The sequence below is a fragment of the Typopeltis vanoorti genome, chromosome 4 (genome assembly GCF_054136105.1).
Source record: "Typopeltis vanoorti isolate ZY-2024b chromosome 4, IOZ_Tvanoo_1.0, whole genome shotgun sequence".
In the NCBI taxonomy this organism is placed as follows: domain Eukaryota; kingdom Metazoa; phylum Arthropoda; class Arachnida; order Uropygi; family Thelyphonidae; genus Typopeltis; species Typopeltis vanoorti.
The window spans coordinates 151,158,733-151,186,081 of record NC_143552.1 but is presented as its reverse complement, the minus strand read 5'-3'; the positions used below and the strand labels follow the sequence as shown (position 1 = coordinate 151,186,081).

At 34.4% G+C, this 27,349-nt stretch overlaps 1 protein-coding gene across 3 annotated transcripts in view; it reads right to left on the bottom strand.

Moving 5' to 3' along the window:
* The window catches only part of LOC150107754 (ATP-binding cassette sub-family F member 3), a 346,459-nt gene that overhangs the window by 11,645 nt on the left and 307,465 nt on the right, over positions 1-27,349 (bottom strand). For all 3 annotated transcript variants that reach the window (XM_090391512.1, XM_090391514.1, XM_090391513.1), the window contains 2 exons: positions 8,241-8,373; positions 4,959-5,046 (listed from right to left, as the gene is read on the bottom strand). In XM_090391512.1, the coding sequence (XP_090247638.1) occupies positions 4,959-5,046; positions 8,241-8,373 (221 nt within the window). The remainder of the gene's footprint in view (positions 1-4,958; positions 5,047-8,240; positions 8,374-27,349) is intronic.

The following is a 27,349-nucleotide window of genomic DNA, read 5'->3' as shown; positions in this document are numbered from 1 at the left end:
CATATGAGACATTATAGCATTATTATTATTATTGCCGCATATGTGCTGTTCATCAGGGATCCGAGTTACATACACATCTGACTTAAAGACTTTCTCAGAATGTATCTCATTCGTAACCCCAGGACTGCCTGTACTCTGGATTACAGTAATACTAAGGCAAGTGATGTGAAGTCATTAACTTCTATATACGAATTGTCCCAGTCCTGAAAATACTTCAGACACAAACTTTGTTTGCTTACGCTTGGATAAAGGATTAAACCAAGTATATAATTTCTTGGTATCTTTAATTTATAATATAATGAAGTGTCAAAACTTCCAACAACTATTTCTAATCAAGAATATTTTGATAATAAGGCGTGACACCTTTTGGCTACTGGTATATGAAAATAGGACTTCATATACGCCAGTAGCCAAATTATATGAAGTCATTAGCTTCTATATATGAGTTGCTCCAGTCTTGAAAATACTTCAGGCACAAACTTTGTTTGCTTACACTTGGATAAAGGATTTCTTGCATCTTTAATTTATAGTCCAAATATCATTGTTATTTGTATGGAGAACCCCCTTATAGCAAAACTAATTGGGATATCATTACAGAATATACCCAAGTTGTTTAAATGGTTAATTACTTATTTATCAGTCATCCTTAAAGATGCAATTTTTCACACTTTTTGTGAAGTATATGGATTCAACATGTAAACTTAATTTTGCATATGGAAGGGAAATGGTTGTCCCACAGGAGATGATATTTTCAGTTTATGAACTTCTGAAAGAAATGTTTGCTTTCTTCAACTTTGAAGTTATTTTATTTCTTCAGCTATAAAGTACAGTCCTTATTTTTAAATTAAATATAAATATGCAAGGAAAGGAAGAAAAATAAGTCTTAGCGCAAATGATAACATTTATTCCTTCAAAGAATAAAAAAATAAAACTATGGAAAAATTATGTAAATGAGGGTAATGTGGAAATGTTTCCATTAACTGAACACAAAAGATGAAGTAGTTGTATCCTGTATATGAACATTTGGGAATGTTAAAGAGCAAAGCAAAGACTATTTTCTAAATTTCAGTCTATAAGATGAAGAATGGTTTACTGATTTTAGAAATCTATGAAGTTCACAAATAATATTGAAAAACAAGGCAGACTGAATTGCCCAACATCAGCTATCAACTATTCTAATGCAGTTCTGGAAGAAGGTCACGTGGAGGTCTCCTCTCAGTTATACAGCTTTGACCCTTAAACTTTAATTATAAAAGTTTAATAAAAGCAAATAAAAAATATTTTTAATAATAACTGTGATATAGTTTTAATGTGACACTCTGAATAAGCATAATGTTAATCTTCTTTAAGGGCCTTTCCCTCTTCATTTTGTATTTGTTAGTCCTGAATACACTCACAAAGGTTTACCTTTGTGGATGTATTCAGTGGAAAATTGCAGCAATATTATCATACCAGGCTTTTCGATGTTGAGGAAATTGTATAACAACATACACTCATAAACAGTTTAATGATAATTACCCCTACATCGAAAAGCCTGGTATGATAATATTGCTGCAATTTTCCACTGAATACATCCACAAAGGTAAACCTTTGTGAGTGTATTCAGGACTAACAAATACAAAATGAAGAGGGAAAGGCTCTTAAAGAAGATTAACATTATGTTTATTCACAGTGTCACATTAAAACTATATGACAGTTATTATTAAAAATATTTTTTATTTGCTTTTATTAAACTTTTATAATAAAAGTTTAACTTTTTTTTGTTTAAAAATTTAATTACATATTAATATAGGGGTGCTTAAGGGTCAAAGCTGTATAACTGAGATGAGACCTCCACGTGACCTTCTTCCAGAACTGCATTAGAATAGTTGATAGCTGATGTTGGGCAATTCAGTCTGCCTTGCAATCAACGTTCCAATTCATTCCACATGTTCAGTGGGGTTGAGATTAGGGTCCTATGCAGGCCAATCAAGTTCAATTCAACACTCATATCATCAAACCGTTCTTGCATGGATATCACTTTGCGAACAGAAGTATTTATCATGTTGATACAGAAAAGGACCTTCACGAACTGCTGTCATAAACTTGGAAGCACAGATTTGTCTAGAATGTCATTACAGGCTGCAGCATTAAGATTCTCTATCAATGGAACTAGGGGACCTTGCCCAAACCGTGAAAAACATTCTCAGACCACGATGCTTCCTCCCAACTTCAGAGTTGACACAACATGTTCAGGCAGGTAGTGTTCTTCTGGTATCCACAAATCTCAGCCTTGTCTGCTGGACTTCCAGATGGTGAAACATGATTCATCACTCCAGAGAACATGTTTCCATTGCTTCGGAGTCCAATGACAGCAAGCTTTACACCACTCCACCCAAACAATCGGCACTGCACTTGCTAATGGTAGGCTTGTGTGTGTGTGTGTGTGTGTGAATATGCAGTCATAGAGACCCCATGTTCTTCAGCTTCTGACAAACAGTTGTATTGCTGACATTGCTTGCAGAGGCATTTCAGAACTTGGATATGCCAATTTTTTTGCAACATGCACTTAAGCACTTTTGCAGTCCCATTCATGCTGCTGTTGCTTCTAGGCATTTCTACTTCACAATAACATCACTCATAGTTGATTGGGGCAACTGCAACAGGGCAGAAATTTCTTGAAATGAGCTGTTGCAGAGGACTTTTTGACATGGGCACTATCATAGGATGCCATGTCAAAAGTCACCAAGCTCTTTAAGTATGGTCCATTTTGCTGGCAATATTTGTCTATGAAGATTTCAACACCACATGTTTTCTTTTATACCTATGAAACATGGTTGTGCTGTATAATTTCCGTATCCTGAAGGAGTTTCTGGATATTTTTGAATGGATAGTGCAGTGATGGCGAACCTTTTTACCCAGGTGTGTCAAACACCTTTTTTTTTTTAAATATTGATATTGTTGATGTGCCACCTGCATACATGCATTATAAATTTAACTACATAATCATCGATGGCGACTTATACATATCATATTAGGCTATTTATTTAATAGGACAATGATATAAAATCTATGAATTCATATTATACAATTAATTTAATAAAGTGAAATTACAAACTTACATTACATTTAATGACTTTTCTGTTGCTGAGTACTGGTAGAAAGTTGCTTTATAGAAGGGCTATAGTGTGTACCATTTTAATGCTACACAGGCAGCACTCAAATCATTGCTCAATCTATTTCTCTCTTTCGATTTGATATTATTTAAGGCAGAAAATAGAGTTTCACAAGAGTATGTAGAAGAGAAAATTTTTAGAAGAGCTTTAGCAAAGATTTTGAGAGCATGAAAGTTTTCGGGAAGGCTATTCCACATGCTTAGAATTTCACAGTCTGAATTTTTACACGCGGTATCATGCAGATATTCCTGCTCAAGTTCTTCTAATTCATTTCTAAGAGCAATAAACTTTCTTTTCCAGATAGGATTACATTGGAAGTCCATCCACCCACTCAAAGTCATCATTTAAGATCCATGAATTCTGTTTCATCAGGATACTTTATGAATTGGATTGTTTGTTCCAACATTAGAAATTGCTCAAATCTAGAAAAAAACTGCAAACTTTAGAACTTGGATAGATTGGTTGATATGTTGTTCACGATTTTTGGGGCTGGTTTCGTTAAAAAAAATTTTCACTCTTGGGAAATACTTAAAATTGATATTTTCTAAATCACGTTGAAATATTTTGAGTTTATTCTCAAAGCTCTTGATCGTGCCAAACATAACATCGACAGATTTTCCGAAACCTTCCAACTGTATATTAAGCTCATTCAGGTGCAATGAAAAATCTGTGAAAAACATCAGCTTACTGAGCCAAGCAGAATCGTTCAACTGAGAAAATTCGTGCTCCATGCCCTTCGTATTTAAATATAACTTCATTTCATTTAAACATTCAACAAACCGTTCGAGTACTTGGCCACGACTCAACCAACGAATATTATTGTACACTGATTCAACTTCGCTTAAAGTGAATTAAATTCTCATTTGTTTAAAGCCCTGGCAGCAATAAAATTAGTTACCTTTGTCACAATTCTTATCATCCAAATCCTTTAAGCCTGATTTTGCACACAGTGTCTCCTGATGTATAATACAATGGAAACAAACCAGGGGATGACCAACATATTCTGTAAATTGTTTGATAAAACCGACATTACGGCCAACCATATTAGACGCGCCATCAGTTGTAATCGAAAATATTTTCGATAAATCTATCTGTTTCTCACAGAACACTTTAACAACACAGTCACATATGTCTTTACCTATCATGTTTTGAGGTAAATTTTCTAACTTTATCAATTCCTCGTGCATAGAATCACCGTGAACATACTTTGCAATAATAGCTAATCGAGCTGATGACGTAATATCTGTAATTTCGACGAGACAAATGGAAAAACAATGGCATGAGTTCAAGTCTTGTTGTATTTGATTTTCTATACTAGCATTCATTGATATAACTCTGTCTTCAATATTCCTACTTAATGGTAACTCTTTCATGTGCTTTAGAATAGCTTCCTTATTATGAAAGTCCTTAAATAAAAATGGTGCACAATTTACAAAAGCTTCTTTAATATAATCACCACCACTAAGTGGTTTCCCATGTTCAACAACAGTTATGTGAAATAATGTAACTTGCAGCTACTAAATTTGAAGGTTCTGAAACAAACTTAAACAAATACACTATCCAATATATATATATATATATATATATATATATGTTTTAGAGTAATTTTTTTCACACACACATATATATATATATATATTTGTTTTAGAGTAATTTTTTCATATAATTTTTATTTTTATTATTATTTTTTTTTTTATAAAATGCTGTTCAGATATGAATATGCCTAGACTACAATGCTGAATACCATTGACCAATCTAAAGAAATAAAGGAATGGAGAATTAGTTTAAATTCAGCTTTCATACCTGATATTTGTTTAGAGAATTACCAAGAGCTTCCACTGTTTCTACATCTAAATGATTTGTTGGTTCATCTAAAATCAGAAAACTTGGACTAAAAAAAAAAAAAAAAAAATCCAATTATGCTTTTTTATTATAATTAGTTATAAGAAATTACTTTTAATGATAACAAATGATAACATTACCAGAAAATAATATATCTGAGCAAATAAAATAGTGTTAGAATTCTGTCATTCAGGAAATTTAAGAACCAGTTATTAAACTATATAAATTCCAAATCTGCCCCTTCCAAGAATTTAAGCAGATTTGGGATTTATATTAGCCAGAGACTGTCTCTTTAGATTTGTGATAAATTTCATTGCCCAACACGAGATGATCACCCTGCATATCAGAGGCTTTATGAATTTCATGCCTGGTCTCTAGAGTTCCAGATTATGTAAAAATATAAACATAATAATAATAAAAAAAAAATCCTTATTTCCTTCACAGTACTATTGTACTACAGGTGTGCAACCTTTCATGGATGGAAGTCCCACACACATACTTGTGACTGCTCAGTTATCCAATCTTCATGTTAATGAGCCTTCAATTAAACAACTCTTGAATAGGTTAGTGTATCAAATGACTTCTGATATTGCACCACGTAATTGTATATTCATATATGAAAATACGACTTCTGCATTACTTCAAACATTGGTATCACCTCTGGGTCTGGCTCCCACTGACGAGACCTCAATAAAGGTCGAAACCGGTCTGGGTAGTGACCCTTCTCATAATGCATAGCATTATACGTGTATACATGTCTGCAAGGATATGTGCTTTGCACTATGGGATACTAAGGCAAGTGATGTGAAGTCATACCACCTTTACCACGAGCTGTCCCAGTCCTGAAAATAGTTCAGGTGCAAACCTGTTTGCTTACACTTGGATAAAGGATTAAACCAAGTATATAATTTCTTGGTATCTTTAATTTATGTAACTGAATATTCAGTTATCCAATCCTTCAATTATTATTATTATTATTCTGGTAATCTCCATGGAGCCAACAGACTCATCGTGGGTGGCTCACTCAACAGCAATACACATCAAGGACAAATATTCCAGGTGTGCGGTGCACATCCAAGGAATAGCAATATTACTGATATTATATTTTTGCATTTATTCCTGTTAAAGTCTCCCGTAACTGTTTCCTGACTTTGTGTGATTCCTAAAATTAAACACAGTACACTAATGCTTCATGAAAAGACAGCTTTCGACACTTAGACATTGCCACATTCATGTTAATAGCATGAATGTGCGATCACAAATACACACACACCTTTGAGCCCTTTGACCAGACATACAGATGGTGCAGCGAGTCCAATTCTTGGTGTTCCAGTGGCTTTTAAACCACCCAGAAGGCAAGGGGGTGAGCACTGAGACAATAGCACCTAGTGACTGTGATTGGTTATCATGTCTGATAAATGCATGCAGCATAGTCTATGGGAGAGTGTTTTTCAATTCGTTTGAGTGATAAACAAAAGCAACTTATTTTTTTGCTTGTGCAGTATAGCATCTGTTGGAATGTTTTTTAATGGTATAGGGATATTTTTATTCTAGTCTTCAGAAACAACAGACGTAGTAAAAATTTATCTATTCCTGAATAAAAATGAATACTTCTGTGTATTAAAAGAAATTGTTGATCTACAACAAAATACTAGCATATGTGAGATATCTATTATTGATAAGACAGAAGAGCCGCTGACACTAAAAAAAAAAAAAAAATGTAGTAGGATTCCTAAAAGTGTGGATACTTCCGATAATGATCAGATATTATGTATCCTATTACTGCATAAAATGTATACTGAGTCTCAGTAAACAAAAAAAAATTCTTAGAAAACAAAGTGAAATATACATAAACCAGAGATATTACACATAACATGCATAACAAATTTTACGAGATGATTTGATGCTCCATCAAACCACAAGTATTCCTACCATGCCTAAATGAATCACCTGATCAACGTTATTAGTTCATTGGATTAGCCTCTCCCTATAGTGGCTGTTTACTATTGGTTAGTTTTTATATTTTGCAAACAAATTTCTTTCCCTCTCCTCATAAGTTTTTTTTTCTTTTTAATTATGCCATCATAAATTCACTTATTCATGTCTAGACTTAATAGGATCATCGGCAATTCACTCTACCTAGCAAATTATAGGACACAAGTATCACAAATGTCAATTATTAAGAATAATTCGTTTGCCATTAATGTAAGTAATTCTACTTATACTTCTTCTTTCCTTTACATTTTCCATTCTCACATGACTTATTAATGATGGTTCACATATTTACACCTTTGAGTAATTCAAATATACCAACCAAATATAGCATTCTCCTTCACTATCGTTTACTAATATATTTAAACACAAACACATTGTTCCCACACTGTATGCAGATTTGGTTACAATTAATTGACAAATGAAAGTATTCTTTACTTTTGGAGACACTGGAAGACAGTCCCTGTCTCCCAGTGTCTTTTTGCCATGTATTTTTTCTATAAGCACTTCTAGGTAGTGCTTCATGGAACTGGAATCAATCATTCCCCACCATTTATTGAGCCTATAACAACATGGGCAGCAGCTGTCCAACATCCATATTCAGTTCAATTGTTAACCCAAAGAACCTACTTCTTCCACTTGTCATTTGTCCAATCTACTTTTGTTCTCTAAAACAGCTTTTCCTGTTCTTCAAGGAAACTTATAGCGTTTTTTTTTTTTTCAAAATATTCTATCCAGAGTATCTTGGTCCATATCAGAGAAATAGCAGCAGCAATGCCTTACATTTAAATAGATAATGGTGCAAATATTTAAAATTCAAAGAGCGTTAGATTGAGTTAAATGAATAGGAGAGGACACTATCACATCTGTTATATATTTTTCTTTTCCAATCTCAATATGCAAAATACTGAAAATTATTATCAGTTCATGATTCAGTACCGCCCCCCCCCCCTACTGAAATGTAATGTACTGTTGTGTCTTGAATATCATTAAAACTTTTAAGTTTTAATATATTCATATCAGCCATTATTAATATTTATTTATTATATTTTTAGTGATTTGGTACACAGCTTCCTCTTATCATAACTTAAACAATGAATGAGTTTGATAGCCTCATAGCATTAGCTGTAATTCAAAACAACCATAATTGCAAGGTACTTGAATAGTTTTCTCTCTCTCTCTTTCCATTCACATACACACACACAAACAAATGAATGCACATGTATTTTTCTAAAACTTCCTTATACTTACTGAAGCATTGACATGGCAGCAAAAGCAACTCGACTCTTCTGACCACCTGATAGGCTGCCAACAGCCTGAAGAGCTAAATCACCAGTAATACCAAAGCTTCCTAACTGTCTACGATATTCTTCAGCTGGCTTTCCTAATGAAAACATATTAAATATTAAGAATAAATACAGTGGATTATTAAATTCCATCAAATGATTTGCTGCACTTTTCAGATTATTTTATATGAATATTATATTATTAGCAAAGAAATAAGTAAAACACATCCAAACTATTGTCCTTAACTATGGAATAACACATATGCCACGATAAAAATAAATTTATTTTGTAAATATTTCGTTTTACTTATAAGACATCAGTGCAAACAACAATAAAGAACTGAATAAGAAAACAGTTGAGTGCATGTGTTAAACTGGAATGCCTCTAGGTATACAGTCATGTGTTCATGGATTAAAACTATTGAGCTGAAATTAAAATTAATTAAGATATATATACAGGTAACCCTCGTACAACGCAGTTTACAAATTGTAGTAACCCCTTATCTTTACATATTTTTTCACCCCGTGAATTAAAAATCAAATTTTATCTTTGTTAAATTTGCCTCTGCCCATATCGCACGCATGTCAATTGTTTACTGTATAAAGTGTTTATTGATGAACATTGTCTTTGTTTTTCTGCCAGGAAAGCTCATTAAAAATCATAAGTGTGTTAATCTCAAGCTGAACACTTTATTTTCTGGTGAGTTACATACAATATGTAATGCTTTTTTTATGTAAAAATTTTAATTTTATAGTAATGGCCACTTGGAGGACTTTTGCGATATGGGTGAAAATGAAATTAGTGAATTAATTGATGGGGAAATAAATTTAAATGAGGAGGAACTGGTACAATTAATAGATGACGTCAAACCAAATGGTGGGTAAATTCTGCCGAAGATTCTGATTGTGATGAATCCGTTAAAGACTTCAGTTTAAAGAAATTAGCACAAGGATTGAACTTGGCAAGAAAGCTAGGAAGTTATTTTACAGATAATGATCCCCTCAATGGAGCGGTCCAGAAAATTCACGAGACAATTGGATATTTGTTTAGCTCCATATTATGAACTTAATAAAAAATTGCAGCATAGTGGCAAGCAAGGTCTTATTACTGACTTCTTGATAACTAAACCAGCTGAAGTATGCAATGAGAATTATAGAAATGATGTCCAAGAGATTTCAAGTGATGACGACATCCAGCCACTCGTAAATAAAGAACATCTACGAAATGTTCATTTTGAAGTGATGACGATTAAAATATGCACTTTATTTTATTTTGCCTAAAACATTTATGCATTATGTGCAATGAAGTTTATGTACAATTTGTATTTTTATGAGTTTATACTATGTATTTTGTTTTATGGTTCATATGTTTTCTTAACTTACATGAATTAGTTGAATTAAATAAAAATATTTTTTTTGTTGGATATGCTTATATAATTTAAAAAAAAAAAAACGATTTTGGAACATAACCCTACTTTTTCTGTGGAACCTAACATCCACATTATACAAGGGTTACCTGTGTGTGTGTGTGTGTATAAGAGATACAATTTATTTAACACAATTGAGGATAACACACTTTTGGAATAGTGAGGCAGTCATTACGATTGAGATTAGGTAGATGAAATAGGGCTTCAGCACTCTGCACTTTCTTTGTGAGATTTCACAAGACCATATCCATCTTATGTTCAGAGATATGTTTATTTACAGATCTTCCTGTTTGTCCATAGTAAGACAAGTTGAGGAACATGGTACTTGGTATACACCAGGTAGCATCAGTGGTGAGAGTTTGTCTTTTGGAAAAGGTAGCAGGTTATGAATTAGGTTGATGAGTTTATAGGTAGCAAAGAGTTAATATTTTTTCATAATGTTTTCTTATCTTTTCTACTGTTTTCTTATTCAATGCTTTATTGTTGTTTGCACTGAATGTTTTATGATAAGCAAGATGAAATATTACAGCCAAGAATACCTTGAGGCATAGGAGTGACCATTCTATCCTCGTATTTCGGTTACGAAATCCAAGCATGCTTGGAAGGTTGTGGGCCTTAAAGGCCTGTTAAAGCCATTGGGATAGATAGGAAGATGAAATATTTACGTAATAAATTTATTTTTATTGTGGCATATATGTTATTCTATAGTTATGGATACTCCACAGGCTTCTTTATACAATAAAAAAACTATTGGCCTAATTATCAACAGTTGCCAAATCCTCTCTACACTTTCATATTGGTGGGTCAGACTGACCCAACTTTACCAAAATTTGATATACACACCTTATTGTGTATACCCAATTTTTGGGATGCTGGCCTGAGCTTAAATCCCAACAGCATTTTAAACTTTCAAGATTTAGCTCCATTTAGTCACCACAACTTATATTCTAAATGTCTATCTTAGGATGCATCCCCTTAAAGTAATATCACACTCATGCCATTATTTGCCTTTTGTTCTGAAGCATATTAAATATGGTATAAAATAGGATTATAAACATACTTCTTAAGAGGCATGTTTATAATCCTATTTGTCATAAAATCACAGGATGACGTCATACTATGGTTTTATGACGATCATGAAAAAAAGAATAGAAACAGACATAGCAAAAAAAAAAAAAAAAAAAAATCTGAATATTATCATCTATAATGGGATTAAATTTCCTTATTCCACTGTTATTGATGAGATCCTCAATAAAGGTCTAAACTGGTCTGGGTGGTGATCCTTCCTTAATGCACAGTATTATGTATTTCCAAAATGAAGTGCACTTTGCTTTATGGATAATATGTGAAGTCATCAGCATCTAAACACAAGTGGCCTAGTTGTGAATATATTTCTTATACAAACTTAGTTTGCTTACACTTAGATAAGGATTGAACAAGAATATGATTTCTTGGCAAGTATAATTTACTTCCTAAATAAGGCAAAAAAACTTTCTACAATTTTCTACATCTATAACGAATGGTGTCCAAATTATATACTTAAAATAATGATATCACTTGGTTGTGAAGTAACATGCCAAATTGACTATTTTTTTAAATATGAATCCAACTCATAAAAGACTGGCACAGGTATATTTTCAAGTCAATTCAGGCCTCCAATAATAAGGGCATTGGGTACCCACTTGTGATGCTGGATGAAGAATTTCATTTACTACTTTAGGCATTGTGAAGTCTACGTCACAGTTGGATTCAAACTCAAAGCCTGTTGGTTGGAACGGCTCTATTCACATACCAATTAGTACTAAACATCTCCAACAAAAGTTAAGAATTGTTTTCTCCATCCTTAACTGTCTATCATACGGTAAGTGGTTGTCATACTACTATTACTATGTGTGTGCGGGTGCCACACTCATGCATACATGCTTATAACTTGAGAACGAATGAAGAGCTCTGCTCTAACTTTCCTTATGATATTAAATGATATCTGAATAAAATCACAAGCTGCTAATTCATCCTTGTAGCTTTCTGGAGTTTTTAACAAATGATTTCAGAAAAAGACCAACACAAATGAGATGACTTAGTCACACACGAGGATATAAATCTCATCATCATCATCAAATTCCTGCCATGTACCCTCAAGGGGTGTACAGGATATGACAGTACTACATGAAAAAATTACATCATTACTAACTTCCTATCTACAATTTTCCTCCAAATCAGTCTGTTACTTGTCAAGACTCCAAAATATATATCAGATCTTATATTTCTATCGTCTAAGGCACTTTGTACCGTATCACCTTTATTAATAAAGAGGTTTTAATTATATGCCTATACAGACACATTAGTACTGTTATTATGAATTAAATAATGGTTAGCTCATTAAAAATTATAGAATTTATCAACTCCTATCCATTTCTTCCTTGTTACAAGGACATCTTCAAGAAGAGAAGAAAAGATTGGTTGAAAACATTCAAAACTGACAAGTTGTCTTGATCACAGCAGATGTCCAAAGGTGTACTGGGGTCCAAAGGAAACCATGGTTAGTATTTTGCAATTTAAATAAAAGGTTACATATATCATCAAAAAACTCATCATCATCATCAAATTCCTGATATATACCCGAGTGTACAAGTGATACAAATGATAGTACTACATGAAAAATTGAAAGCATTACTAACTTCCTAACTACAATTTTCCTCCAAATCAGTCTGTTAAATGTCAAGACTCCAACGTTATCAGATCTTATATTTCTATCTTCTAAGGCCCTTTTTACTGTATCAGTCTGCCTATATCTTGGTCTTCCTTTGGGTATTTTCCTGCCAACTGGGCAGAGAAAATTTCCTTATTTCCTAATCTATCTCTCCCATTCTGTTTAAGTGACCATACCACCTGAGATTAGTAACACATTCCTGGATGTTGACAATGTCAAGTTCTTTCCTAATATCCTCGTTTTTAATATGATATTGCTATTGATGCCATCTGTTAATGCCCATAATCTTTCTCAGGACTCGGTCTCTAGTCTTTGGTGAAGTGTTTTACTTCTGACCCAGCTCTCAGATCTATAAGTAAAAATTGGTTTGAACACTGTCTTGTATACAATTTTACAAGACAGTGTTCAGTTAAATTAGTTACAGCTAATTTCTCTCTTGTTCCATATAAATTTATTCAGTTGACTTCCTACCATACCAGCTTTGTTGATTCTGTTGTCTATTTCTATATTTAATTTACCATCTTCATTAAAAATCATGCCTAAGTAGCTGAAATGTTTTACTTGTTCTATAGGTTCTCCATTCACAATGCAGTTTCTGAGTTTTCAAAGTTTCTGCCAATTTTCATTGTCTTTGTCTTTTTAATGCTGACCTTTGTACCATATCTATTACAACAGTTATTCAATTTAGTGAGGGAATCTTGCAGACTTGTAGCGGATTTATTTAGAAGTATGGCATCATCCGCATAAAGCAAAGAGCTGAGATTAAATCCTCCAATTCTGATATCAGCCTTTATATCACTTTCCTTCATAATGTGATCCATATAGATAATGAATAACAGAGGGGATAATGTACATCCTTGTCGGACACCAGATTTAACATTAAACCATCTTCCTGTACTTCCTTCAATTCTAAATGCTGACTTACAACTCAAATAAAGACTAAGTATTGCTAGATATAATGCCCCATTAACACCATATAGCTGTAGCATTTTGAATAGCATCTCTCTTGGCACCTTGTCATATGCCTTTTCCAGATCTACAAAACTTAAATACAGATCTTTTATATTTCCATGATTTCTCAACTATCTGTCGTAAAGTGAAAATCTAATCCTCACAACTTCTATTTTGCCTGAATCCAGCTTGTTGTTCACCAAGCTTCTCTTCCACAATCCTTTTCAATCGTTTCTCAAGTATAATACTTGCATATTTCTTACCAGGAACACTCAGTAATGAAATGCCTCTGTAATTCTCACATTCAGTTTTATTTCCCTTTTTATATATGGGTACTATGAGAGCTCTACTCCAATCATTAGGAATTCGTCCCTTCTGTCCAGGCCTCCCGAACTATGCAGCACAGCCATTTCTGGTCGAATATCATCTACTCCTGCTGCCTTTCCACATTTTAGGCTTTTTCTACTTCAAGTAATGATATGTATTCCTGACTGCATGTTTCATTTAGCAATTTTTTCACGTAATTAATACATACTTCAAGGATATCTCTTTCTCCCGTTTTCATGTCACTTTTATCATCTCTAATTCCTTTCACAGTTCTCTTTCCTCCATTTCTGAATTTCCTCCAGAATATCTTGCCACCTTCTTGATATTTATTTTATATGTTCTTACCAAAGTCTTCCCATTTCTTTTATTTAGCTTTCTTACATTTGTCTTTGTATTCTCTAAGAGCACAAGCTGACTTATTTGACAGGAACTTTTGATATGCTTTCTTCTTTTCCTTCACTGCCTCTAACTTCCTGTGTCCACAATGAAGCTCTGATTTTTCTATCCTTGCAGACAACCACACCACATGCCTGCTGAATTAATCAGTTTTTTCTTTAGGGCTTGCCACTGAATCTCCAAGGTTTGGTTCCTGCTCTCAAACTCTTTCATTTTTTCTTGAACAATATTTGTGTATTGTCTACAGTTCACATCTGAGAGCTGCTCAACTTTTATTTGCTTTAAAACTTTCTTACATATTCTTCTTTTCAATATGAAATTCAATTTTATCCAACTAAAGACTAAATGGGGATCACTTCCAATTTCAAATCCTCTGTAACTCTGGTGTCCTGCACCAGTGGGAAAACATCACTATCAACAATAACCTATCAGTGAGACTTTTCTTATTCCTTGCCTCTAATCTCCACGTGAATTTGTGCACATTTTTATGCTGGAACATTTACTACTCTGCTATTTAGATCCCCAACAAGGACAAACTTTTCCTTTTTCATTGTGTCAGTTGTTTTCTCTAAAGCCTCAAAAAAATCCTCCATTTCTACCTTAGTAGAACCTTCTGTGGGACCATAGGCACAAATAAGTGTCACTGTCCAGTTCCCCATTCTCATATTGGCCCACATCACTCTACTTGAGACTGCCTACCATTCAAGAAGATTAGCCTCATATTTAGTGTTGAATACTATGGCTACAACTTCTTTTCCTTGATTGTCATTGCCTGAATATAACATTTTGTATTTATTGCTCAAAAAGATCTCACCAGTTTTTGTCTTTTTTTCCCGATCACCCCTATTATGTCAATCTGTTACATATCCAATTCCTCAGCTAGCTCAATTTCTTTGCCATTCAGGCTTGTTATGTTGGTAGTACTGATCTTGAACTCTGGTGATGTTGAGTTGGGATAAGTTTCAGGATTTGTTCCAGTAGCTGACTTTTCGCTGTTCGCCCTGATTCTCTGGCAAAAACAACAGGGGCCTTGTTTAACTGTCCGACCCCCTAGCCGGCCTGAAATTTTGTCATGTTGTACCATCATTTTTTATTTTGGTTTAACCCAATAAGAATACAATTTGGTTGGCTAGCTCATCCTCATCCGTTCAGTATCCAGGTAGATATCTAATAGAGTGCACCATGAGAAGGTGAGGAATGGACATCAGGTCAGAAGCCCTGGTCGGTTTTCCAAATTCTTTTGAAAGCTATGTGGAGGTCTCCTCTCCGTTATATAGCTTTGTCCCTTAAGCACTCACATTAAAAAAAAACCATAAACAGTTAATCACAATTACTGTTTGACCACATATGCGAGAACCCCGGCTGGCAGATTGCCAAGAAGAGTCAATTCATATGTTGGTAGTACTGATCTTGAACTCTGGTGATGTTGAGTTGGGATAAGTTTTAGGATTTGTTCCTAAAACCTAAAAGAAGGCAAATCCATTCTGATAATATGCGAGAACCCTGGCTGGCAGATTGCCAAGAAGAGTCAATTCATGTTGAAGAAGAGAAAGGAGTAAGGCAATGTATGAATTCGTCATCTACATGTGAAATCAGGTGCTGTATACATAAAATTTTCCAACTGTTGTACAAGCAAAATAATTACCACTTTAAAAGCTAGAATTTTCTTAAAAGAAAAGCTAATTTTCCGAAGTATAATAAACACTCATCCCACGCAACACATTGATTACCCTATTATCAGAATGGATTTGCCTTCTTCTGCCATGTGCAGAAGTGTTGAGGGGTCTTTCGTATCTATGGTTGGACAGTACTTTCCAAAACTTACACACACACACACAGTCAGAATAGTTGAGATTTGAATTGTGTTGTAGCATTCCTGAAATTTCAGGAAACAGACAATCAAATATAAATCTATTTGAATGCAGAATCTTGGTTTAATTCCTAAAAACTTTGCATATAGTGTCAATGGCATGGTAAGACCAAACTCAGATTCCAAAAATTTGATGTAGTCATTAATAGACCACTCAACATACGGCCTCTACAAGACAACTTTGCTTCCCACAGTGTGGCCTGTTTTCACAGGCCACAGTGTGAGATTTTAGCAAGTACTACTGCCACAAATCCACATCTTCCTAGTTGGAGGAAATATTAATCAGATATCTAGATGGTAGATGATTTTAATTAGCAGTAAAATACCATTATGTTGCTTATTTGGGAGCCTGAAATGGCTGTTGTCATGTTTAGTTCTCAGAGCAGGATTTTTGGTTTCTGTCCTGCTTTCTTCTTATATGTGGCGTGACTGGCAGCATTGTGAGCATGCTACACACACAGTAGACCTCAAATCTTCCCCATTCGAGAATACAGTAAAATGGTTGTGCAGGCTAGCCTCTAGATAGTACACAGGAACCAAACCCAACAGTAACATATCATGTTGAGACTTCTTGATCAGCTAGCAAAAAAAAATCCTGCTGCCACTTATACTGCAGGGGTCACACTTGGAGGGAGTCTGACTATACTGAATTTCAGGTAACAACTGTCAAGGCTGTGCGGACTGACACTTCAGTGCTCTCTTTGTTGGAGGTATGCCTGTGAGCTCTTCACTTCCACTCTTTAACATATTGTCCTCATTTTAATGTGATACTGCCACTAGTGCCATCTGTTCACTTTCCTAATCTTTCTCAGAACTGTGATATCTGTGGTCTCTGGTCTTTGATCAAGTGTTTTATTTCTAAACCAGCTCTCAGATCCATAAGTTAAAACTGGTTTGAACACTGTCTGTATACAGCTAATTTTGACTAATTTTTCTTATTCCATATAAATCTATTTAGCTGACTTCCTACCATACCTGCTTTACTAATTCTGTTGTCTATTTCCATATTTAATTTATCATCTTCAATAAAAATTATGTCTAAATAGCTAAAATGTTTAATTGCTCTATAGGTTCATCATTCAGGATACAGTTGATGTTTTCAATGATTCTGCCATAATGCTGTCTATGTTATTCAATTTAGTCAGGGAATCTTGCAGATTTATACTGCAAGATTTATACTGTGCACATATTTGGTCCCATGGGTTTCCTAGGGATGTGGAAGCGGTGAAGAGGAGTCAAAAGTGAGTGACCAAAATGTTGATTGGTTTGCAGAGTTCTCTCTTTCTCTATGGAGAATAGACTGAAAGTTTGTGGGTTACAAAGTTTAGCTGATAGGCAGAAAAGAAAGGATACGATGGAAACATATAATTACTAAAGGGGTTTTAAAGAGTAGATGCAACAGAAATTTTTCAATATACAACTGGAAGGTAGAGAACAAGGGATGGGTCATGGAATGGATCATGAATGGTTTGTCAATAAACAACTTTAAGGAGAAGTATGATAAGTGTTGTGTCAACATCGTTTGTGCGGGCTTCCTATGCGTCTTTACTTCATGTAGATGCCTAATGGTTATTATAATATTTTAAAATGATGGTGTCATCATTAATTCTAATGCAAACCAATCTAATTTCAGGCTTATATCCAATATTTAATGCCATGTAATGTCTATATACCGACTGCAGTAAAGGGCCACTTGACACTGGAAAAACCTCAGTAAGAATTCTGTCTGGGAAAAGAGGTTCATCAACCAAAGTTGAGTTAGCCAGTCACATACAGAGGTGGTAAGATTTTGCTCTCAGAATTTCCAACCCTGAGACAGACTAGAGAAAGAACAACACAGAGTCAGAGTGCATACAGACTAATGAGATAGGATTAATCACTCTATCAGAGTAAAATTAAGTTAAGGAAGGCCACCTCAATGGCTTAAACAGACAATTGAGATAAAAATAGTAGATGGTTTAACATAATTCAAAGGATGTTACAGCATGTTTACATAAGCTATTGGTTTAAAAAAAACAGATTTCAATCTTTGAAATCTCATTTAAATAAAAATACCACAATAAAAGGAACTGAGATTATTCTAAACAAGCAAAATATACATCATGAGTGTTTTGTCAATAAACAACTTTAAGGAGAAGTATGATAAGCATTGTGACAATAATGGTTAGTGTGAGTCTCCTATAAGTCTTTATACTTCATGCAGATGCCCGTGTAGTTATATATATATGCAAAGAATCTCTGGACTCAAAATGGTGTGTCCACTTAAACTAGGAACCTGGAATGTCAAAACTCTATATATGAAGCAGGTAGGCTAAGAAACACTATCAAGAAATGAAAAGACTTGGAATTGGGATTTTAGAAATGAGTGAAGTTAGCTGGCCAGGATCAGGAAAACTCAAGTGGATAACATGACAATGTACCACTCTGGAAGTAGTGAAAACAATCATCAAAATGGAGTTGGAATAATATTAAACAAAGATGCCAATAAGTGAATGTTGACCTTCAACCCCTACTCAGATAGTACGATGTTATTAAAACTGAAAGGTCAACCACTAGATATCAATTTTATACAGGTCTATGTCCCTACTGCTGACAAGAATGATACTGATATCAAAGAATTTTATGATCAATTAAAATAACTAATGAAAAATACAAAGAAACATGATATTAACATTGTCATGGGTGATTTCAATGCTAAAGTTGGGAAAGATAGAAGCGGAGATATAGTTGGCGAACATGGACTGGGAACAAGAAATGAGAGAGAGAGGAGACCATCTTATTCATTTTGCCAAGAAGAACTAATAATCACAAACACATGGTTTAAGCTACCACCCCAAAGGCTATATACTTGGCAATCACCACAGGATTAATAATACAAATATAGTCAGGAACTAAATTGATTACTTGCTAATTAATCAACGATTTCGAAGTTCCGTAATATTGCTTCCGATCATAATCTATTGATGACAGAGTTAAAACTTAGACTGAAAGCTATACTAAGAAACATGAACAAAAAAGGTTTGATCTAGGAAAGTTAAAAAACCCAGATATAAGAAAAAAACTGAGTCAAGATCTGAATTAAGAGATAGCACTTATCAAGAATGATGACGCCATGAGGGTTGATGAATCATGGGACAAATTAAAATCTGTCTTCATAGAGAAATGTGCCAATACTTTGTGTCCTGAAAGAGCAGTAACAAAGAAAGACTAGATAACTGATGAAATTCTTTCTCTCATGGATCAATGCAAATCATATAAAAATCACAGTCCAACAAAATATAAAGAGGGTCAAGAAAATTATTAAAGACAAGATCAAAAAAGCAAAAGAAATCTGGATGAATGAAAAATGCAAAGAAAGAGAATTTCTACAGGAAAAACATGATATTTTAATCTATATGGAGGTTACAAAAAGCTGAAAGAGACCTCAAGTATATTTAAGAAAAAACAACTATGTATCCTTCGAAATAAAATCCAAGAATGGATGAAATATGTAGAACTCATTACTGATAACAGACAAAACCCAGAAAATACTTATGAACAGATGGAAGGTCTATGCATTCTAAGATCAGAGGTAGAATATGCCCTGAACCACAGGGCATATACACAGGAAACAAGCTATACTACAATCATACTGTATGATTGTAGTATAGCTTGTTTCCTGTGTATATTTGTACGCTCCAGAAGATGACCTTAACATAAAGGTCGAAACGTCGAATTGTAAAATTTTAGTAATAGTAAACTAAAGTTTTTATTCAAACACGGTAGTTGTCTCCATAATTTCCAAAAATGCAAATGCTATGTATGTTTACTGCTGTACAATGCAGATAACTTGGACCTTGAAGAAAACATCTATAAAAAAACTCGAAACCTTTGAGATGTGGTTATACAAACGAATGTTAAAAATCCCATGGACAGCAAAAACGTGCAATCAAAAAGTACTGGAACAAATGGGGAAATCATATGAACTTTTAGATACATAAAAAGAAGAAAAACAAAGTAGGCAACCAAGATATGGTCACCATCTACTTCATAATGAAAAATATAAGATACTTCAATTGATTACTTTTATAATCAATTAATATAAATGGAAGAAGAGGACAAGGAAGACGAAAAAAATCTTGGCTGGCAGACATCAGACAATGAACTGGCATGAGCTGAGTGAATGTTCAGAGTGGCTGAGGATTATTCAAAATTTGTCAAGGTGGTCACCAACCTCCGATAGGAGATGGCACTCAAACAAGAATATATATATCAGTGGCATCGTGTGCCCATTTCAGTTGGGTGTGCTGTCATGTGGGTTATACAACACGCATTACAAATTTCATGTCAATTTGACCGTATGCATGGGGCACAAATCAGTAGAAAATTTTCTGGGGACTTGGAGACAAATCATTACATCAATACATTTTTATAATTATTGATTTAATTAAATAATTAAATCAATAAACGTCTTTAGCATTTTTTGATGTAAACTATAAATATAGTACATTATTTTAATTTTACATCGATTTTAATGATCTTTAATTCTTGGGGAAAAAATATTCAGAATTAATACAGTTTCAGCACAATTTCATATATAAGAAAATTGATTGGCATATTCTATTAAAAATCATAAAACTAACAAGTAAAATAATATTAAATTACATACACTTACCTTTTAAAAATGCATTTTTCTGTTTAAATTTATTTCACTATAAATTTACACTTCACTCAGTGACTCACTAGACAGAGTGCAAACGAACTGGTCTTGCTGTTCACGAATCAGAAAAAGATGAACCAAAAACAGGAACATGTGTTTTATTGCTGCAATAAAACACGTATTCCATGACTACTCCACCATGGGCCGAAACAGGCCAACTCATAATAAAATTTTAAGACAGACAAAGCTTAACTTTATGTCTTATAAGGTTATAAGACATAAGGGTTACATATCTCAATCACTTTCACAATTATAATTTGTGGAATTTTTTACTAGAGGGGGGTTCCCCATTTGCCTCCACCCCCTGCAGACGCCCATGACCGTATGATTGCATTTTTATTGATGTATGAAAGTTTTGAGAGTGCATAGCGCATCAGCACTCATCTTAATTGGTCCAATGCAATTAATTGTAAGATAACTTTGAATACTTCTGCATAGAGTGGGGGAACAATCTGTTTGTTTTAAGATTAATTAGAAAACAACAATGAAGGAGAATGCTATTAGTTGGTTGGTATATTTGAAATACTCAAAGATGAAAATATGTGAACCATCATTTATAAGACATGTCAGAATAGGAAATGAAAAGAGAATAAGTGTGAGTAAAAATACTTTCATTAATGGTAAACAAAGTATTAATAATTACATTTGTGATATGTGTTCCTATAAGTTGTTGGGTAGAGCAAATAACACGATCCTATAAAGTCTAGACATGAATAAGTGAATTTATGATGGCATAATTAAAAAAAAAACTTACGACGAGACAGAGAATGGCAGGAATAAATATCGTATGATAGAGTAGCAAATTATCTCCTAAAATTTGTTGCCCATGTTATGTGTATTTCTCTGGTTTGTGTATATTTTGCTCCATTTTCCAAGAAATTTCTTTTGTTTACTGAGACTCAGTATACATAACATCTGAACATTATCGGAATTTTCCACACTTTCGAGAATCCTACATTCACTGTTTTTTTTTTTTTTTTTTTTTTTTTTTTTTAAGTATCAGCGATTCTTCTGTCTTATCAATCTTACATATGCTGGTATTTTGTTGTAGATCAACAACTCTTATAATACACAGAATATTCATTTTTACTCAGGAATAGATTTTTTTACTGTCTGTTGTTTCCGAAGACTAGAATAAAAATCTCTATACTTAAAAAACTTTGCAACTGCATAGCAAGAGAAACATTTAGTTTTTTCTCCTAACATCCACTTTCAAATTTTCAGCTCCAGAAAACATGTGTAACAGCTGTTTGCAATAAAGCTATCGGATATAGTAATCGCTCAACTCACGACAAGTGACAACATTCAATTGGATTGGTTGACACAATAATCAATCACAGCCACTAGGTGTTGGGTGAGCTCAAAATTTTAGCTTGCCCAGCCCCGCCTTCTCAGCAGTTTAAAAATATTAGAAAGCTAAGACCTAATGTCCAATCCTCACCTTCTCGTGGTGCACCCTGTTGGGTATCTACTTTGATACTGAACGAACGAGGATGGACTGGCAATTTGGGATTTAGCCGACCAAATTGTATTCTTATTGGTTAAACCAAAATAAAAAATGATGGTACAACATGACAAAATTTCATGCCGGCTGGGGCTTCGCCCGGTTAAACAAGGCCCCCGTTGTTTTCGCCAGGGAACCAGGGCAAACAGCGAAAAGTCAGCTACTGGAACAAATCTGAAAACAAACCCCAACTCAACATCACCAGAGTTAAAGATCGGTACTATCAACGTAAGAAGCCTGAATGGCAAAGAAATGGAGCTAGCTGAGGAATTAGATAAGTACCAGATCGACATAATAGGGGTGACTGAAACAAAAAAGACCAAAACTGGTGAGATCTTTCTGAGCAATAAATACAAAATGTTATATTCAGGCAATGACAATCAAGGAAAAGAAGGAGTAGCCATAGTATTCAACACAAAATACGAGGCTAATCTTCTTGAATGGCAGTCAGTCTCAAGTAGAGTAATGTGGGCAAATATGAGAATGGTGAACTGGACAATGAGACTTATTTGTGCCTATGGTCCCACAGAAGGTTCTACTAAGGTAGAAGTGGAGGAATTTTTTGAGGCTTTAGAAAAAGCAACTGACACAATGAAAAAGGAAAAGTTGGTCCTTGTTGGGGATCTAAATAGTAGAGTAGGAAATGATTGTGAGACATACAAAAATATTTTGGGAAAATTTGGAGAAAAGAGCAAAGCTAATAATAATGGCAAATATCTGTTGGATTTCTGCTCAGGACATGGACTGGTTATTACTAACACCATGTTCCAACATAAAAATGTGCACAAATTCACATGGAGAGAAGAGGCTAGGAATAAGAAAAGTCTCATTGACTATGTTATTGTTGATAGTGATGTTTTCTCCCTGGTGCAGGACACCAGAGTGTTCAGAGGATTTGAAATTGGAAGTGATCACTATTTAGTCTTGAGCAGGATAAAATTGAATTTCATATTGAAAAGAATAACATGTAAGAAAGTTTTAAAGCGAATAAAAGTTGAGCAGCTCTCAGATGTGAACTGTAGACTAAAATACAGAAATATTATTGAAAAGAAAATGAAAGAGTTTGAGAATAGGAATCAAACCTTGGAGATTCAGTGGCAAACTCTGAAGGAAACATTGATTGATTCTGCCAGAGAGGCATGTGGTGAGGTTGTGTGCAAGGATAAAAAAATCAGAACTCCCTGGTGGACACAGGAAGTTAAAGAGGCAGTGAAGGAAAAGAAGAAAGCATATCAAAAGTTCCTGGCAAATAAGTCAGCTTTTATTCTTACAGAATACAGAGACAAATGTAAGAAAGCTAAACAGTGTGTAAAACTAGCTAAACAAAAGTCATGGGATGACTTTGGCAAGAATATAGAAAATAAATATCAAGAAGGTGGCAAAATATTCTGGAGGTTGTTGAAGAAGCTTAGGAATGGAGGAAAGAGTGCTGTAAAAGGAATTAGAGATGATAAAGGTGAAATGAAAACAGGAGAAAAAGATATCCTTGAAGTATGGAGTAATTACTTTGAAAAACTGCTAAATGAAACAAGCAGTGATGACAGCACAGTGATAAAAAACACTGACCAGGCATGCAGTCAGGAATACATATCCATACTTGAAGTAGAAAAAGCCATCAAAGGCTTGAAATGTGGAAAGGCAGCAGGAGTAGATGATATTCGACCAGAAATGCTGAAGTATGGTGGTATAAGAGTCTTACAGTGGCTGCACTGCATAGTTCCGAAAGCCTGGACAGAGGGACGAATTCCCGATGATTGGAGTAGAGCTCTCATAGTACCCATATATAAAAAGGGAAATAAAACTGAATGTGAGAATTACAGAGGTATTTCCCTACTGAGTGTTCCTGGCAAGATCTATGCAAGTATACTTGAGAAACGGTTGAGAAGAATTGTGGAAGAAAAGCTTGGTGAAGAACAAGCTGGATTCAGGCCAAATAGAGGCTGTCAGGATCAGATCTTCACTTTACGACAAATAGTCGAGAAAGCATGGGAATATAACAAAGATCTGTATTTAAGTTTTGTCGATTTAGAAAAGGCATATGACAAGGTGCCAAGAGAGAAGCTATTCAATACGCTGCAGTTATATGGTGTCAATGGGGCATTATATCAAGCAATACTTAGTCTTTATTTGAGTTGTGAGTCAGCAGTTAGAATTGAAGGAAGTACAGGAAGATGGTTTAATGTTAAATCTGGTGTGAGACAAGGATGTACATTATCCCCTCTGTTATCCATTATCTATATGGATCACATTATGAAGGAATATGGTATTAAACCTGATATCAAAATTGGAGATGTTAATGTCAGCACTTTGCTTTATGCAGATGATGTTATACTTCTAAATAAATCCGCTACAAGTCTGCAAGATTCTCTGACTAAATTGAATGGCTGTTGTAATAGATATGGTATGAAGGTCAGCAATAAAAAGACAAAGACAATGAAAATAGGCAGAATCATTGAAAATGTCAACTGTGTTGTGAATGGAGAACCTGTGAAACAAGTAAAACATTTCAGCTACTTAGGCACAATTTTTACTGAAGATGGTAAACTAAATATAGAAATAGACAACAGAATCAGCAAAGCTGGTATCGTGGGAAGTCAATTGAATAAATTCATATGGAATAAGAAAGAAATTAGTCGGAACACTAAATTAGCTGTGTACAAGACAGTGTTCAAACCAGTTTTAACTTATGGATCTGAGAGCTGGGTCAGAAGTAAAACACTTGACCAAAGACTAGAGACCGCAGATATGAGAGTCCTGAGAAAGATTAGAGGCGTGAACAGGTGGCATCAATGGCAATATCATATTAAAAATGAGGATATTAGGAAAGAACTTGACATTGTCAGCATCCAGGAATGCGTTAGCAGAGCTAATCTCAGATGGTATGGTCACTTAAATAGAATGGGAGAGGAAAGATTAGCAAAACAAGTGTTCTCTGCCAGGTTGGCAGGAAAACGACCCAGAGGAAGACCAAGATATAGGTGGATTGATACGGTACAAAGTGCCTTAGACGATAGAAATATAAGATCTGATAATGTTGGAGTCTTGACAAGTAACAGACTGATTTGGAGGAAAATTGTAGATAGGAAGTTAGTAATGATGTAATTTTTTCATGTAGTACTGTCATATCCTGTACACCCCTTGAGGGTACATGGCAGGAATTTGATGATGATGATGATGATGAGAAAGCTAAGAATTTGACCCATTGCGCCCTCTTTACATCTTTTCAAAAGGCGCAAAGGAGTATGCATTTCGAAAGCATACCCGGGCTATTAACGTGAATGTGAAGCAATGTTTACGTGCCAAAATGTGTCTTCTTCATGAAGCACTAATGCTTTATTACCCTTGGGAAGATGACAATGAAGCATTAGTACAGTATATTGTGTTCCATTTTAGGAATCACACGAAGTCTGCAAACAATTGGGGGGGGGGGGGAGTCTTTAACGGGAATAAATGCAAAAATATAATATGGATGATACTGATATTTTGTGGATGAGCACCACACACCTAGCACACCTGGAATATTCGCCCCATATATACAGGGTGTTCGGGATAAATTTGACAGTTTCGTAAGGAAAAAGAAAATCTTCTTTGTATCTATTAAATTTAATGAATTGACAAAAAAACATTACAGGCAGAGTTAATTACAATACTATCAACAAGATTTACTCAAAATAACTACCATTAGCATCGATCACAGCTTCAATTCTGCTTCGGAACCTCGAACAAGCTGATGCTACAGTCTCCCTGGGAAGGGCCGCAAAAACTGTTTTAATTTTATCCATTAACTGGGCTTTTGTATTACTGGAAGTGCGATTGGTGTCTTTTTCAACTGCGCCCCATACAAAATAATCCATGGGGTTAAGGTCTGGGGGGTTTGGAGGCCAAACATTTGGACTGGTGAAGTCGTAGAAATTTTCAGACAACCATTTTTGACTTTTCCCAGAGGTGTGGCAAGGGGCCGAATCCTGCTGCCATACATACGGCCTACCATTGGCTACCCTTGTTATCCAGGGCTTGACTACAGTTAGCAACTCCACGAACAAAGCCCGAATTCCAATGCCAGGGTTCTTCAACACCTGTTCCTGCAGATTTGCGAGGAATTCTGCTGTACGAACGCAATCAGATCGTCTGCTAGGGATCTTTCTTCTTGCTACATCCTCGTAGTCACCATTGCAAGTCTCTAGTTCATGCCTGATTGTTTTTACTGTATTCAGGGAGCATTGGGCAGCAGTCGTAATATCCTTATTTTGATGGCGGGCACGAATCATCATGATACAAGTTATTCTCTTCCATGATTCAGGTGGGTTCCAGCTATCCATCCTTTCTGACATCTTGTATATGAATGAAGAAGGGTCCAAACTTTTAAATGAAGAGAAGTGTGTGTTAATACATGTAACTTACGGAAAAATATAATTAATTATAAATATGTCAAATTTATCCCGAACACCCTGTATATATATATATATATATATATATATATATTATAATTTAATAAAGCCAATAAAAGGCATTTGAAATTTGCAGATATTTAGTTAATATATTATGGGTTAGTGCAGTACCCACTACACAAAAAGATTCTCCTTGAATAACCTTGGCTACTGTATTATGACTAAGAAAAATTAACTGGTTTGGTTTTGAAAAATTCATTATTTAATTTCTTATGCAATGTTTAATATTTATATGTTGTTTTCATTTTTAATGTTATGAGTATATCTGAATTTAAAAGAAATTAAATTTCTTATACATCACTTCCTCCTCCTCCCAATAAATGTACTAACACAAAATTTCCAGTTATATGAATTTTTGTACTTCACCCCCTCCTTTCCCCAAAAAAGATCCCCAGGTCTCAAGCTATGGTTTATTATCTCAATTTTAGATTAAATTGGAGCATTTTTAGTGAAAAAATTACACAAAATAATTCAAAGATAGTAAAAAAAAAAAAAAAAACTGTTATAAATGATCATAAAATACATAAGCAAAAAGCAGTTCAACTGCTGATAATAATACTTGTGACAGTATAGATTATTAAGCACACATGTTGAGGGTATTAACGCATCAAAATGTCAATGTCTTTCTAAACTTTTACGAGAAAAAAACGATCTACTTCTCATTCAAGAATCACATATCGAAACTGATGATCAAGTTAAATCTAATCCCTGGCTACGACATTCTTGGGATTACTTACAGTTG